This window comes from Megalobrama amblycephala, linkage group LG21, assembly GCF_018812025.1.
Source record: "Megalobrama amblycephala isolate DHTTF-2021 linkage group LG21, ASM1881202v1, whole genome shotgun sequence".
NCBI lineage: Eukaryota > Metazoa > Chordata > Actinopteri > Cypriniformes > Xenocyprididae > Megalobrama > Megalobrama amblycephala.
The window spans coordinates 17957079-17974293 of record NC_063064.1 but is presented as its reverse complement, the minus strand read 5'-3'; the positions used below and the strand labels follow the sequence as shown (position 1 = coordinate 17974293).

Genomic DNA, 17215 nt, shown 5'->3' with positions numbered 1-17215 from the left:
CGAGTTTCATGCAATTTGAAGCATGTTAAGAGCCTCGAAAACACTCAAGAATATTATTACAGTTTGACCTGTTGCCATGGCAACAATATATCAAATATCAAAAATCCTGTCATAGGTCTACATCTGCTGTGTATTGACATTACACTGATGAAGTTTGAAGCAAATCAGGTAAAAATAAGAGGGTGATATCAAAGCATTTCAAAAAGTGATACACTTCCTGCTGCCAGTTGGTGGCGCTATAACTTTGACTCACAATAGTTACATCCATGTGATCGGACTACTACAACCAACACACTCGTGAAGTTTCATAAAGATCAATATATGTATGCAGACGTTATAACACATTTCCTGTTTCCTTTTTCTCGCCATAAATTCGTTGCCTCGCCACGGCCAAACCGTTCGAGATATCAAAAATCCCCTGGCAATTTTTAATCATCAGTGTCTTGACTTCATGCTGACCGAGTTTGGTGGCGATCGGATTAATTGTCTAGGAGGAGTATATCAAATTCCAGAGCATGCGTTTTTCAAACAACCCTTAATAGCTGACTTCCTGTTGGGGTGGCGTTTAACTTAGAGCACGAAAGTTGTTCGGCCCGATGAGGTCTATATGTGTACCGAGTTTCATACTAATACGTGCAAGCGTGTTTAATATATGGACCAAAATTTCAGACTTTTTTCAAGGGGGCGCTGTCGAGCCCCCCTGCCACGCCCGGGTACCAGCCTCTGCGGTGTCCTAATGGCCGCAGATTCCAATGTGTGTGCCAATTTTCAGGAGTTTTTGAGCATGTTAAGGCCCCCAAAAAGCCCCGGAAGACGGAAAAAAAAATAAAAAAAAATATAGCTGCGAGCAGCGATGGCGGGCCCAAGCCCGGTGGCACCGCCACCCGGTGGCTTCAGGGCAACTGTGCACAGCGGGCAATAGGCACTTAAAACGGTTAAACATCAAAGGACTATGTCAAATTCACTCCACATTTACTGCACTACAAGGTGCCACTATAGAGCCCCTCCTCCCTGCCCATTTTCAAAGGATTACATGTGCCAAGTTTTAACATTATTCTGATGAATTTTGAAGCAAATCAGGTAAAAATAAGAGGGTGATCTCAATGTATGCTGAAAGTGACACATTTTCTGCTTCCAGTTGGTGGCGCTATTACTTTGAATCACAATAGTCACATCCATGTGATCAGCCTTGTACAACGAAGACTAAGCCGAAGTTTCATCAAAATCAATTAATGTATGCAGAAGTTATAACACTTTGTTTCCCTTTTCTTGCCATAAATTCGTTGCCTCGCCACGGCCAAACCGTTTGAGATATCCAAAATCCGTTTGCAATTAAACAACTTCAATGTGTTAGCAACAAGTTAAAAAAAGTTTGGTGTAAATTGGATAAACCCTGTAGGAGCAGTAGTATAAAATTCATAGCCTGTTTTTTCAAAAAATTAACATTCAAACCAAAATAGCTGACTTCCTGTTGGTCGGAGCTAATGAATGTAAATTAGAAAATTGTCCGGCTTGATGAGAACAATATGTGTACCGAGTTTGGTGATTGTAGGAAAAACTAACCCCCCACTTTTGTCAAAAGGTGGCGCTACTGAGCCCCTCCACCACGCCCATTTCTATGGCTTTGTCCATGTCTACTGGTTGACAATATTGATGTGTGTGTCGAGTTTCATGCAATTTGAAGCATGTTAAGAGCCTCAAAAACACTCAAGAATATTATTACAGTTTGACCTGTTGCCATGGCAACAATATTTCAAATATCAAAAATCCTGTCATAGGTCTACATCTGCTGTGTATTGACATTACACTGATGAAGTTTGAAGCAAATCAGGTAAAAATAAGAGGGTGATCTCAAAACATTTCAAAAAGTGATACACTTCCTGCTGCCAGTTGGTGGCGCTATAACTTTGACTCACAATAGTCACATCCATGTGATCAGACTCCTATAACGAACACACTCGTGAAGTTTCATAAAGATCAATATATGTATGCAGACGTTATAACACATTTCCTGTTTCCTTTTTCTCGCCATAAATTCGTTGCCTCGCCACGGCCAAACCGTTCGAGATATCAAAAATCCCCTGGCAATTTTTAATCATCAGTGTCTTGACTTCATGCTGACCGAGTTTGGTGGCGATCGGATTAATCGTCTAGGAGGAGTATATCAAATTCCAGAGCATGCGTTTTTCAAACAACCCTTAATAGCTGACTTCCTGTTGGCGTGGTGTTTAACTTAGAGCACGAAAGTTGTTCGGCCCGATGAGGTCTATATGTGTACTGAGTTTCATACTAATACGTGCAAGCGTGTTTAATATATGGACCAAATTTTCAGACTTTTTTCAAGGGGGCGCTGTCGAGCCCCCCTGCCACGCCCGGGTACCAGCCTCTCCGGCGTCCTAATGGCCGCGGATTCCAATGTGTGTGCCAATTTTCAAGAGTTTTTGAGCATGTTAAGGCCCCCAAAAAGCCCCGGAAGACGGAAAAAAAATAAAAAAAAAAAAAAAAAAAAAAATAATAATAATCCTTAGAAGAACAAGAGGGCCCTGCGCGAATTTTCGCTTGGGCCCTAATAAATAATAATCCTTAGAAGAACAAGAGGGCCCTGCGCGCTTAATTCGCTTGGGCCCTAATAATAATCCTAAAGAAAACAATAGGGCCTTCAGCCCCTTGGGCTTTGGCCCTAATAATAATCCTAAAGAAAACAATAGGGCCTTCAGCCCCTTGGGCTTTGGCCCTAATAATCCTAAAGAAAACAATAGGGCCTTCAGCCCCTTACAGGGCTTTGGCCCTAATAATAATCCTAAAGAAAACAATAGGGCCTAATAATAATCCTAAAGAAAACAATAGAGCCTTCAGCCCCTTGGGCTTTGGCCCTAATAATAAGAATCCTAAAGAAAACAATAGGGCCTTCAGCCCCTTGGGCTTTGGCCCTAATAATAAGAATCCTAAAGAAAACAATAGGGCCTTCAGCCCCTTACAGGGCTTTGGCCCTAATAATAATAATCCTAAAGAAAACAATAGGGCCTTCAGCCCCTTACAGGGCTTTGGCCCTAATAATAATAATCCTAAAGAAAACAATAGGGCCTTCAGCCCCTTACAGGGCTTTGGCCCTAATAATAATAATCCTAAAGAAAACAATAGGGCCTTCAGCCCCTTGGGCTTTGGCCCTAATAATAATAATCCTAAAGAAAACAATAGGGCCTTCAGCCCCTTGGGCTTTGGCCCTAATAATAATAATCCTAAAGAAAACAATAGGGACTTCAGCCCCTTACAGGGCTTTGGCCCTAAATAATAATCCTAAAGAAAACAACAGGGCCTTCAGCCCCTTACAGGGCTTTGGCCCTAATAATAATAATAATCCTAAAGAAAACAATAGGGCCTTCAGCCCCTTACAGGGCTTTGGCCCTAATAATAATAATCCTAAAGAAAACAATAGGGCCTTCAGCCCCTTGGGCTTTGGCCCTAATAATAATAATCCTAAAGAAAACAATAGGGCCTTCAGCCCCTTGGGCTTTGGCCCTAATAATAATAATAATCCTTAGAAGAACAAGAGGGCCCTTCGCCATTTCATTGACTTGGGCCCTAATAATAATAAAAATCCTAAAGAAAACAATAGGGCCTTCAGCCCCTTGGGCTTTGGCCCTAATAAGAAACTGAGCAATTCCAATAGGGTCCTCACACCATCGGTGCTCGGGCCCTAATAATCCTTAGGGGATCAAGAGGGCCCTGCGCGAATTTTTGCTTGGGCCCTAAAAATAATCTGCATGAGTGTGATATAGTTGAGATTGTGAGTGTGTTCAGAATTAACTAATCATTAAGTTCATGTGAAATAGTACACACCTGTCTAATACAAGAGCTACAGGCCACAAAGAGCTTACGAAGCCTCAACAGGATCTCATTTTTGAAAGGTATCGCTCAGGTGAGGGCTACAAAAAAATTTTTTTCCAAGGCCTTAGATATACTGTATCATGGAACACGGTGAAGAAGACAGTCATCAACAATGTTGAGGGTAACGCATTACAAGTAACTTGAGTTACAAAATCAGATTACTTTTTCAAGTAACTAGTAAAGTAGCGCATTACTTTTAAATTTACAACAAAATATCTGAGTTACTTTTTCAAATAAGTAACGCAAGTTACATTGTTTTCCCACTAACAGCTCTCTTGTCGCCATGTTGAGTGAAATCAAGAGTAAGTGTAGAGGCATCTCGACTAAGAGGTTCTAGACTAAATGTGAGCATTTACTCATCTCACTTGCACAAAAACAGAGTCAGAATTCCTCAAAATGAATAAAAACAGTGAAATGCAATCTCAGAATATTGCACAAGCCTTCAATAATTAAATATATTAAATTAAGCTAATATACTTTATGTATTTAATCTTACTTTATTAACCAATGTTAACCAATTGCGTTACCTTCGATGCTCCAATTCAACCATACTAAAAAGAAAAAATGTCTTTGGATGTACTTTAACCTGAAGCACTGTTGCAATTTATTATTTGCAGTTTATTGATATTGAACAATGCTAAATATAAAGTTAAAAGGATCATCATTGCTTTAATGTTTATGATCATTTTTGTAGTTTACCTTCACAACGTTTTCTTTCAAACGAACTACATTTCCCATGAGCAGCAGTGCGAGAGATGATCGGCAGGGAATGCTGGAAACGGCCTGCTGTGCGCCCTCTATTTTTTAGCTTGCTAAGCAAATACAGTTGTTTTGTCTTTCATCAAACTTTGTTCAAGCCAGCTGGGGCTTGAGGCGTGGTCGAGGTGAAAGGCGGAGCTAATCGTAGTCAGGTGATGGTCTACACGCTGAAATGGGTTGGGTTGTGTGACGTTTGATCAAGGGAAGTGTGTTTAAAGGCGGTTTTTAGATCAGCGCTGCGGAGCTAGCGGACCGACAGTGGAAACGCAATTTGATTTTGGCCTCGGTGCCTAAGGTCTGTGGCCATAGGCCCAGCCCGGCACGCTGTTAGCCCTGGCTCGCACTGGCCCGACAGTGGAAAAGCGGCTAATGACTGTTTGCTTATCGGGCCTAACTTAAACCCAGACTTACTCCATGTGCTTATTAAGTTCCGCCTTCACAAGGTTGCCTTCACAGCTGATATCGCAAAGGCTTTTCTGCAGATCGGACTGAAAGAGTTCTTCTTATGGACCTATGATCCCTCTTCGCAGAATTCTGAAAGGGAGCTTCGCATCATGAGAATGAACAGAGTTGTATTCGGAGTTGCGTCTAGCCCTTTTCTGTTGGCAGCGACAATTAGAACGCTGTCACAGACACGTCAGGTTCCACCTCACTGCAGTACCCACGCACTCAATCACCAGCCTTCTAATCACCGCCACCTGCACGTCATTAACCCTGCAATCACCAGCACCATAAAGCCACCACACTCACACACACTCACTGTCCGGTCTCGTTCGCACTACGACATATGTATGCTTACCTTAAGGACTCCCAAACGACTTACCTACCTGCTCCAGCGATCTCCTTCATCTCCTTCGTCTCCTGGACTCCCCGTGTGCAAACCTACCTGTGTGTGTGAGTGTCTCCATCGTCTCCCCCCATTGCATCTCTCATCCAGCATCTGCAAGTTGAAAAGGACAGTATTATATCCCATTCATCTCTCATCACGCTATATCTGCTTGTTATCACTCTGTGCTCTACTACTTGTGAATAAATACTTAACTGGATTGCTTCTACTTCAGTCTCCGTGTCTCTGTTGTAACAAACGCATCTCAAACAGTATGAGTCTGAACAGCCAGAAACTGTGGCAGTACTCCGAGAGTCACTATATGTGGATGACCTCATTGCAAGCTCACCTGATGTAAACAAAGCCTCTTCTGTAACAGCACAAGCAAAGGCCATCTTGGCTGCTGCAGGAATGGAGCTGCGGAAATGGACAACCAACTCCTCTGACCTAAGAGCGAGGTGGATGAAAGACCAGATTGAAAGCTCAGCAGATTCAGAGACGCACAATGTTGCATTGAAAGTGTTGGGATTAATATGGAGGCAAGACCATGATGACTTTGTGTTCAACTTGCAGCAAGTGCTGGATGTTTTGAAAAGGAAGGAGAGTACTAAGCGGAGTGTCCTTCAGATATCATCCCGTATCTTTGATCCAATAGGTTTCCTAACACCCTACACCATCCGTGTAAAATGTCTCTTCCAGGAAATGTGGGAGCGAGGTCTCAAGTGGGATGAGGAACTACCCCCAGATTTAGCCCACAAATGGAAGCAGTGGTGTGACGAGTTGCCACAGCTACACCTTGTGGCCATTCCTAGATGGTATCACATCTTGACAAATCAGCAAGGTTAGACAGTCAGGCTCCATGTCTTTTGCGATGCAAGTGAAAAGGCTTACTGTGCAGTTGGATATCTGCAAGGGAAGAGTGAGACTGCAGAATTGATTTCAACTCTGGTAGCCTCAAAGTCCAGAGTTGCACCTCTAAAGAAAATGACGCTTCCTCGACTGGAGCTAATGGGAGCCTTGATAGGTGCTAGGCTAGCTCAATACCTGTCAAAAGCTCTTAAAATCGGAGAAACCCAGCTCCATATGTGGACAGACTCAATGATAGTCTTGAGCTGGATCCGCAGTTTGGTGCAAAAATGGAAGCTCTTTGTGGCAAATCGAGTGACTGAGATTCAGAGCCTCACGAAACCAGAGTCATGGTCACACTGCAATGGAAAACACAATCCAGCAGATCTGCCAACAAGAGGACAATCTGTAGAAAATTTGATTGATAATCACTTGTGGTGGAATGGACCTGATTTTCTCCAGTCAGTGGACTCCGTAGTATCAGCAGATGTAGAGCTTCAAGAAGAAGAGGTAAATGCAGAACTCAGATCTAAATTCCAAGTTGCAGTGCAGTTTAGCAGCACAGATGAAAGAGAGATGCTGCTTGACCTGCGCAAATGCAGCAAATTTAGTACTGTTCTCAAAATAACCACTTGGGTAAAGAGATTCCTCACCAATACACGCTCAAGCGTGAAGGAGCATGGAGAGCTTTCTGCTGAAGAGTTAATGACAGCCGAGTTGTATTGGGTCAGAGTGACTCAAGAGGAGACATTTGAAAGAGAGATGATCTCGCTCAGGGAAGGGCAGAATGTACATAAAGATTCAAAAATCAAAGAACTTAAACCATTCCTTGATGAGCAAGGCCTAATTAGAATGGGAGGAAGGCTGCAGCAATCTGATCTCACCTTTAGAGAGCAGCACCCATGGATACTACCTAGGGGTGTCAACAATAATCGATTCGGCGATGCATCGCGATGCGGGGCATGAACGATTCAGCATCGATGCGGCAAAGTGCCATAATCGATTATGTCACAGTTTATTTTCTGGCGGACAATAAAGTTGTGAAGTTTCAAATACTTCCGGTTCCGGGGGAACAACAACAACAACAAGCAAGATGGCTGAGGCGGAGGGAGATGACCGCGATAGACGGGTTATTAAAAACGCACCCAAAGCTTGGAAAGCGGACATCTGGGCACATTTCGGATTTTATGAAGTGAATGGGAAACTAGACAAGTCTTACGCGGTGTGTAAAATCTGCCACACTAAAATTAAGCACGTTGGCAATACAACTAACTTCATGAACCATGTTGATCGTTGGCATCCTGAGTTAGCTTCAACAACAACAACAACACAAAAAGTCGACACATCCCAGCCAAGAATTGACGAGTCGCTAGTGTCAACATTGCCACACAACTCCGAGAGAGCAAAGAGGATCACACGATCGGTGGCATGTTTTATAGCGAAGGATCTACGACCCTATTCTGTGGTAGAAAATGCGGGGTTTCGCCACATGCTTAAAACAATTGAGCTACCGTATAAGCTACCGACAAGAGCTACCTTCAGTGATTCCACGCTTCCCACATTGTACAAAGAAACCAAAGCAAAGGTAATGGAATCAATGTGTAAAGCCAGACGTGTAGCCATTACAAGTGATGCCTGGACTTCAGTCGCAACAGAGTCCTATGTAACCATAACATCACATTATATTAGCGAGGATTGGAAGATTGTATTACATGTGCTGCAGACGAGAGCAGTTTATGAGAGCCACACTGGTGCTCATATGGCAAGGCTACTCTTGGATGTTGTGGAGGAATGGCAGCTTACAGATAAAAGTGTTGTGCTGGTGACGGACAACGCCGCTAATATGATTAGTGCTGCTGAAATTGGGAAGTTCCCTCATGTAAAATGCTTTGCGCATACGTTAAACCTCGCTGCGCAGCGGGCGCTTAAGCTACCAGCGGTCTCCAGGCTTCTGGGCAGAGTCCGACGTATCTCAGCATACTTCCACCGCAGCACAAAGGCAAAGCACCTGTTTGAAGAAAACCAGAGAGTTGTTCTTAAACTGACAAGTCCACTTAAACTGATAACAGATGTCGCCACAAGGTGGAATAGTGCTCATGATATGATGGAGAGGTTTTTGCAACTGCAAGCTGCAGTGCATGCCACCCTGCTGTCCCCTGCCCTAAATGTAGATGAAAGTGACATCGTCACTCTCAGCAGAGCCGATCTGGCTAATGTGGAGGAAGTAGTGAAGACATTAAAACCAGTGAAGGATGCCACTGTGTTTATGTCAGAGGAGAGCAGTCCTACAGTCAGCCTAATTGCACCAGTATATGCCCAACTCCTCCAGAGCATGTCCGACATTATTGGAGACCAACCACTGATCCGTGATGTGAAGAATGCCATCAAAACAGATCTCCTTAAAAGGTACAATAGTGAGGCTGAGAAAAAGATCCTTCATACATCCTCTGCCCTAGATCCTCGCTTTAAGGGGTTACCTTTCCTGACAGAGGAGGAGAGATTGGATGTCTCCGCAGGAGTGACTTCAGAGGCTGCATCACTGGAGGAGGTAATTCATTTTTACTTGTAAAATAATTTACATTTAATTAATAATTTAATAATTGTAAATTCATAATTTAATAATTGTCAATTATTACAAAATTTAATTATAATAACAATGTAATGTTAATTAATTATTAAGCAGCTACATAGTCAGTAAAATGTTAGACTGAGAAAAATAGTTGTGTAAATAAATAAATATTGTCATATGAGCTGCAGCATTGGCTGAGAAAGTGATGCTAACTGCTGTTTTTTGCTCTTATTTATTTATTTTTTCAAACAGTATGAGAGAAAACAGAGAACAGAAGCAGATGAAGCGCCTGGCAGAACAGGAAGTTCAGGAACCAAGGAAGAGTTGCTGTCCGTGGATGACAATGTGTCAGACTCAGCAGGCCCCTCCGCTCCCAAAAGAAGGGCCTCATCGCTGCTTTTAAGTTTGCTGGGACCTGCTTTCATCAATGACACCAATGAACCTGCAGTACAAAGTAAGACCGCCGATGCCAGTGCTGAGGAGGAAATGGACTTGTACTGTAGATCCCCAGCTGTGCCTCTCTCTGAGGATCCCTTGGACTGGTGGCATCGCCATAAGGGCACATTTCCTCTCCTCTCTAGGTTAGCAAAGAGATACTTGTGCATCCCCGGGACAAGTGTGTCAGCAGAGAGAGTCTTCTCCACTGCAGGAGATGTTATCACTGCAAAAAGAAGCTCTCTCAAACCGGACCATGTCGATCAGCTTGTGTTTTTGCACAAGAACCTTGAAATTCCCAAATGCTAAACAGTGAGAAGTTATGATGTAGGCTTAGGTTAAACTATACATTTCCTCACTCTGAAACGGATTGTTGATGATGGTGATGTTGAACTCAGACGGAAGAAGTTGTTTGTTTGCACAAATTTGGTAGTAGGCTAAGCCTACACACTTTATTTTTGGTTTATAATACTGTATTTCACATCTTAATATTTTATTGTATGCAGCTGATGTGATGGTAGGATCAGGGCAGGCATATAATTGTCATTGTCTTAAAGCTGCTAAGCTGCTGTTTTGTTGAGAATAGTTTGCACTTTACTTTACTACTTGAAAAAAGTTTCACAGTAATAAGTGGTTACTGTGTGTTGTTGCACTGAATATTTTTATTCCTGGGTGGTTGTTGTTAAAATAGTGTTACTTATTATTTTAATATTTGCACAGGACTTCAGGAAGTGCCCTGTCTTAGTGCTGCTATTTTACTGTGTGTAAATAAAAAAAAAAGCACTGAAAGCAGAGATTTTGATTGTTTTCTTTTTCAGGTTTGAAAATGCCATATCCAGTACCCTGTACCATTTAATTTGATTTAATTACATTTTATTTAATTTTATTTAATTACATTTTATTTTATTTAATAACTTTTATGTCAAAGATACAAGAGACACATAGCAGCCAATAAAATCTGTTGTTTAATATCTGCTTGTATTGCCTCATGACTGATGAAAAATTTTCCTTGTGTGCAGTAGAATTTTGATGCATCGCAATGCATCGCAATGCATCGTAGAATCGAATTGAATCGAATCGTTACCTGGTGAATCGTAATCGAATCGAATCGTGAGGGCAGTGCCAATGCACACCCCTAATACTACCTACTAAACACAGGTATTGTGAACTGTTAATTCAAAACTGTCATGAGAAGGTTTTGCACTCGGGTGTAAGAGATACACTCATGCAAGTCAGAGACAGATTTTGGATTCTGAAGGGTAGACAGCTCGTTAAGCAGATAGTCGGAAGGTGTCCCGTCTGCAAGAGGTTTAAGGCTAAGCCAGCCCAGCAGGCCACCGCACCCTTACCGAGGGACAGAGTAAATGAATCTCCTCCATTTGAAACAGTTGGTGTGGATTTTGCTGGACTGCTCATGGTGAAGACCAGTAATGGTATGAGTAAGGCGTACATAGCACTTTTCACCTGTGCTGTCACTAGGGCCATACATTTGGAACTAGTCTCAAGTCAAAGTACGGAGAACTTACTTTTGGCACTAAAGAGATTCATAGCAAGGAGGGGACTTTGCAAGGTTATATACTCAGATAATGCGAAGACCTTCAAACGAGCAGATCAGGATCTAAAGGAGCTTTGGAAGTCAATCAAAGAGCCTGATCTCAAAATCTTCTTCGCTGAAAGGGGAATAAGCTGGAAGTACATAGTCGAGCGAGCAGCCTGGTGGGGAGGTTTCTGGGAATGTCTTGTGAGGTCAACAAAGTCATGCCTGAAGAAAATCTTGGGTAAAGCCTCATTAAATTTTGAAGAGCTAACCACCATCTTAACTGAAGTAGAGGCTGTGCTAAATTCAAGACCCCTCACTTACGTTCACAACGAATTGGATGAACCTCAGCCATTGACTCCTGCTCATTTTCTGGTCGGTAACCGACTTACATCTTTACCACCCAAGAACATTGCATCAAACCCTCAGCCAGCTGCTCAGAATCGAGAAACCTTGACAAAGAGATGGAAATACAGTCAGAGGCTGTTGAATGAATTTTGGACTCGTTGGCGCAGGGACTACTTGATGAATTTAAGGTCTGCTCACCATTGTGTAAACACCACTGCAGAGGTGCTGAAGGTGGGAGATGTCGTTCTCGTGGCAGAGGACAAGATGCCACGACAGACATGGAAGAAGGGAAAGATTGAAAATGTTTTCCTGGGGAGAGATGGTTTAATACGTGCATGTTCTGTGCGTACTTCCCTTGGAACCATGTTGAGAAGACCAGTACAGTTATTGTATCCTTTGGAAATTAGTGATACTTAGTGATGAACTATAGTTCATCGGGGGGGAGGATGTTGCAATTTATTATTTGCAGTTTATTGATATTGAACAATGCTAAATATAAAGTTAAAAGGATCATCATTGCTTTAATGTTTATGATCGTTTTTGTAGTTTACCTTCACAACGTTTTCTTTCAAACGAACTACATTTCCCATGAGCAGCAGCGCGAGAGATGATCGGCAGGGAATGGGAACGGCCTGCTGTGTGCCCTCTATTTTTTAGCTTGCTAAGCAAATACAGTTGTTTTGTCTTTCATCAAACTTTGTTCAGTAAAGTTCCCGCAAAGACGAGATGCCTCCCGTCTCATTATTTCAATCCAAACTATTTCAAGCACACAACCAAATTGTGATCAACCTGAAGCTTGTTCATTTCATTTTTGGTGTGAAAGGGCCTTTACATTTTCCAAAAATATACCAAAATATTACTTTTTTAGGGAGTAACGCAATATTGTAATGCATTACTTTTAAAAGTAACTTTCCCCAACACTGGTCATCAACAAGTGGGAGAAGATATGGCGCAACAATGACATTATCAAGACCAGGGCTGCTCTCCAAAATTGATGAGAAGACAAAGAAATCTAGTTAAGGAGGCTGTCAAGAGGCCTACAGCATGTTGCAGCTCTTTCTGGCAAGTCTTGGTAGCTGTAATAAAATCAAAGGGTGCATCAACTAGGTATTATTTCAGGACACTTATGCAGTTATTTATTACAAGTTTTTTTTTTTTATTATTTTTGTTCCTCTGAAATGTGTCGCTTTGGTTTTCAGTGGCATTACATAGGTTGTAATTTTTACATTGAACATGCAAAAGTTCTGATATGATTTATCTTTGTTTAATGTTTTTCCATCACAAAACCAGCTATTTAAACATGGGTGTGTAGACATACGTATGCATACAGTTTGACTGTACTAGTTATCCAAAAAAGTACCAGTAGTTTACTGAACTGTGGTCAGTATTTATCTGGTGTAAATGACTCAACAGTGTTTATCTTGTGTAAATGACTCCACATGTTGCATCAGTGGTATTTGCTTTTTCTGGCAAAAGCAATGCTGTGTTATCTCTATTACCAAATTCATACTGCAACTAAAGTTATCTGATCCATGACTAGCTGACACAGAACTAACATTTTTACAAGTGGTACAAGCCCTAATATGTACATAATTTTATACAATCCTGCAGTCTGAGTATGTAACCCTTTCTTTGTTTACAGATATGTCAGTGGCTCTGTGCAAATCCCAACTCATTACTACATTGTTGTTACAAGTTGTCTGGATTACACACAGACTGTTGACTCCTGTGCTGGCCCTCTCAGTGTGGTCTCTTTCATCCTTCCACATCGATCAGATAATGATGAGACCTGTAATGTAAGTCCACTCCTCTCCTTTTCTTCTCTCTTCCTGTCTCCTCTTCTTCTCTTCTCCTCTTCATGCTGTTTATTACCACACATTTACAGTAAATACATTGGTAAATGGAAGCTTAGCAGGCAGTCTAACAACATCACTGTTATGTAAGATAGTAAATATGCAACTATTCAGCTGTCAGAAGAATTTCTGCTAATACAATCACTTACCAAAATTACCTGTGCCAAGTTACATAGACAGGAGCATCAAAATCATACTTTTAAAAATTACACTGTGAATGTGCATACCCCTCAACATATGTGTAGCTGTACTCCTGATATTGATAATATATAACCAGATGTTTTTTCACCTAGAAAAGTAGTCCATTCACAACAATGATTTTGGCAGCTTTTCAGCTCAATATTTTTGAGTTCATGTAAGTGCTTTAAAATACAAGCTGTCTGTTTACATTGCTTATATTATAATTATACTTGCTAAATGTGTTTCTCATTACGTTCAATTATTTCCTGTAGTGGTACACAACAGCAAGTCACAGATGTGGTATAGAATAAAAGGGTGAAATTAACCCAGTGTATCATTAAATGCAAAAGCTGAATAATTTGAGTGAGTTTAATGGGGCTATGTGTAAGAATTTTCATGTATTAATCACTTTTTGTGATTAATACATGAAATGGGTGAACAGCTTGTAACGAAACTTAAAAAACGAGACCTTCCCCAACTTCCTAGGTTGTCTATAGCTGCATCTCATTTCAGAGGCTGCATCCTCCGGAGGTCGCATTTGTCGGCCACATTCATCATCATCGAGGGGGTCTCATTTAAGAAAAGTAACCATTAGATTGCAAAGTAAGAAAGGTATTTTACACCTCTCGAGGAATAACAGTCAATTTTATTACAGTTACTTTTCTTAAATAAGACATCCTTGATGACATATGCAGCCTACAAATGCAGCCTCTGGAGAAATGAGATGCAGCTTATGAAAGCCTGTAGACTGATTTTTATGTGAAGGACTCGGACTGGTTTCGCTGAGAAAATCCAAAGGATGTGACAATTATGCACACTCACTAGAACCTCTCTTCCATTAAGTGACACATGAAATGAGTGCTTATACAATATTAAGGATAATGCCGAAAAAGCTATTTTGTACTGTAATGTCAATGTGTCATACAAATAAAAGGGATTAATTCAAACTATAGTCTCACATAGAAATATCTATGTCTATAGTTTCAAATATACTTTACACTCAAACTATAATAACAGTGTAATTTCAGTTACTTCATCTGCAAATATCCACATCGCTATTATCAGATGCTTTCTTAACTGTGGCGTGAGTATATCAGTGCCTTGAATCATGTTCAGTCTCTTGTACATTATGTGAGCATGAATGAAAGCACAAGCTGGTTTGTTGGCTGGAGTTCACTTAACAGCCTAACTACTTAAACCATTAATAGGGTTTCTGAATTCTACATATAGCCCCTTTAAATTGTACAGGTTTAGGGTGTGTTTACACAACAACAATGTACTAAAAACGGAAAAGTTTTTCCTTTTCCATGTGCTTATTGTGTACAGATGACAACGTTGTCAAAACGATCCTAGTTCACATGGATTCATGAAAATAGTTAAAAACACTGTATTATGCATGCTAGGGCAGTAGTTGGCGATGTCACTTTGTAAAGAAAAACCATGCACCAACTGAAGACGTAATATGCATGCACATGACGTCACCGTTTTCATAAATTCTAAAACTACATTTTTGTAATTTACATGGAGACAATAATGGTATGTGTACGGAGATGGTAAAGTTTGCATTTTCAGTCCCCCAAAAGACAGTTGTTGTGAAAATGAATGGCCAAAATGCGTAAAAAGTTTTCCATTTTTAGTTGAAAATGGTGTTGTGTGAATGCCCCCTTAGTCTAAAATTAAAGTCAGAGGCAAAAACAATGTTAAACACACTTCTTGTCACCCAGAGTTCAGAAGACGAGTCAAAGTGGGTGGAGGAACTAATGAAGACACACACAGCACGCCTACGGGACGTGGAGTTACTTACAGGACTAGACTTTTATCGTCGTACCAGTAGAACCTATGAGGAGATTCTCTCTCTAAAAGTGTACTTGCACACATACGAGAGTGAGATCTAAACCACTGCATTCCTGCATTAGCATTCCCTACATCTTAACTGTCCAGATGCAGAAGTAAGGTGTATATTTTTTATAGAATCTATTATATTTATTTTTGGTTGCCCTTTATTTTAAAGTGTCCATGTTATGGTGCAGTTATACATTTAAGTACTGAGCAATAATAATTAGCTAGATGTACTTACTATAGGTTTAGGGTGTGGTTCAGGGTTAGTTGCATGTAATTATGTACAATATATAGTAATCATTATTGTAACTACATGTAACGTGTAACAAGGACACTGTAAGATAAAGAATTACCATATTTTCTATTGCTAGTCCTCAATTGTTGTTTTTTTTTACATTCTCCTACTTTATGACCGTAAATTATACGCATGAGTAAACTTTTTTGTTTTTGAATTTTGTAATAATACTGTATAAATGTGTTGACTGTGATGTTTATTGTGCTCAAAGTAACCATTTTTTAATGTCTTTACTGTAAACTGTTATGAAACCTGTTCTGTTTTAACTTTTGCAAAACGTTTTGTTTAAATTTTATGCCATTAAAGTTATTCTGCTCGTTTTAAAGAAAATAGCTCCGACTTGTGGTTATATGGCAGTTTGCAAGTTATTGTCCAACAAGAGATTACTTCTTGGATACCTTTGTTGTTCACAATGTTTTATTTTATGGATCATCTATAAACATAACAGCCTTGGGTTGAGTTTTTGTATCTTTCGTCCAGAGTTCATTACATACAACAGTATTTTGGTCTCAAGTAAACATTAAAATAATGAAGGCAGGCAGGACTTGAGGTTTTACTTACTGTAGAATCCTCTTGAATAAACAGGCAGAAAATACAAGAATCCAGTGCAGGGACTGAAGAGGATACAGATCCACAGTAGATTAAATGAAGACAACAATGTCCAATAAATCTTCAAATGCAAAAAAATACAGTATGAATCCAAAACAAGTAAGTCAAAAGAGTTTAGGCAAAAAGTATTTCAAATAAATCCTGGCATGGGCCACAAGAGAACAGGCAATTCCCAGGATGTCTATCTTTTATCAAAGGAACACCAAGGCAGAACAAAAGTATAAACAAATGAATAAAATGTACTGTCTGGTAACAAATCACTTTTTTTCAAGGAATGGGTGAATCAAAATATTCTTTTGTTTCTGATTTGTTCAGTGCTCAAGGGGACCTTCTTTCTTTTTCTGATTTTATTTGAAAAACGCTATAAATACATTAAGAGATTTTAATATTTAAAATTTTTGATCGAAGCACATTTAAGATATGGCTGTTTAAACAATTATACTCCTACACTTGCAGTCAATGGTGTTCATATTAGATGAAAAATGCAATAATTTCTTTATTAGAAATGCTCTTTCTTTAACTCCACGAAACCTCCCTATAGCATGATCTAAATGGACTATCTGTTTTCCGAACTCTGAATTGAATAACTTGAGGTCCTTTCCTCACAAACTAAACAGTAAAATTAAAATTGTTCATAGATATTACCCTTGTAATTTATTTTGAGCAGGTTTTCTGAGAATGTATCTTATGTATGTTCCTTTTGTAATGTTGAAGAAGAATCAATTCTACATCTATATTATCATTGCCCATTTTCTAAGTCTTTTTGGTCAGAATTAATCATTTTAGTATTCCTCTGTTGTAACAAATTGGTACAAATTACAGAATCTATATTTTTTTCAGATTTTCATTCTAACGATGTTAATCTTGATCACACTGTAGTATTACTTTGTCTTCTGGGTAAATTTAATCTGCAAAAAGCCAGAATCAATTCAAATCAATCCCAATTTTAGAATGTTCTCCACTGATATAAAGTCCCTTTTTACTTCCTTTAGGAATGTCAAAAACTTTGAACTCAAAGGCCCCAAAAGCATATAAAAATATAGCTGCAAGCAGCAATTACGGGGCCAAGCAAAAAAGGCACAACAAGCCAGCCAACATGGCTGGGAGCATTAGACCAACTGCAACAGTGAGCAATTAAAGACCTATTAAGATCATTTAAGGCAAAAGAGTTGGAAAATGATATATACAGTCAATAATAAAGATTTACTGGTTTATCACTTTCGACCAATAG

General features: G+C 40.0%; 1 protein-coding gene across 1 annotated transcript; it reads left to right on the top strand.

Annotated features, from left to right (window-relative positions):
- The first annotated feature begins 7385 nt into the window (after positions 1 to 7385).
- On the top strand, positions 7386 to 15705 carry LOC125257013 (E3 SUMO-protein ligase ZBED1-like). The gene is made up of 3 exons (XM_048173417.1): positions 7386 to 8867; positions 9141 to 13004; positions 14966 to 15705. The coding sequence occupies exons 1-2, from the start codon at positions 7413 to 7415 to the stop codon at positions 9630 to 9632; spliced, it is 1947 nt and encodes a 648-aa protein (XP_048029374.1). The 5' UTR covers positions 7386 to 7412; the 3' UTR covers positions 9633 to 13004; positions 14966 to 15705.
- The last annotated feature ends 1510 nt before the right edge of the window (positions 15706 to 17215 follow it).

Coding starts and splice junctions, on each gene's coding strand:
- LOC125257013 (XM_048173417.1), top strand. CDS start 7,413: ATGGCTGAGGCGGAGGGAGATGACCGCGATAGACGGGTTATTAAAAAC. Junction 8,868..9,140: donor AGGCTGCATCACTGGAGGAG/GTAATTCATTTT, acceptor TTTTTCAAACAG/TATGAGAGAAAACAGAGAAC.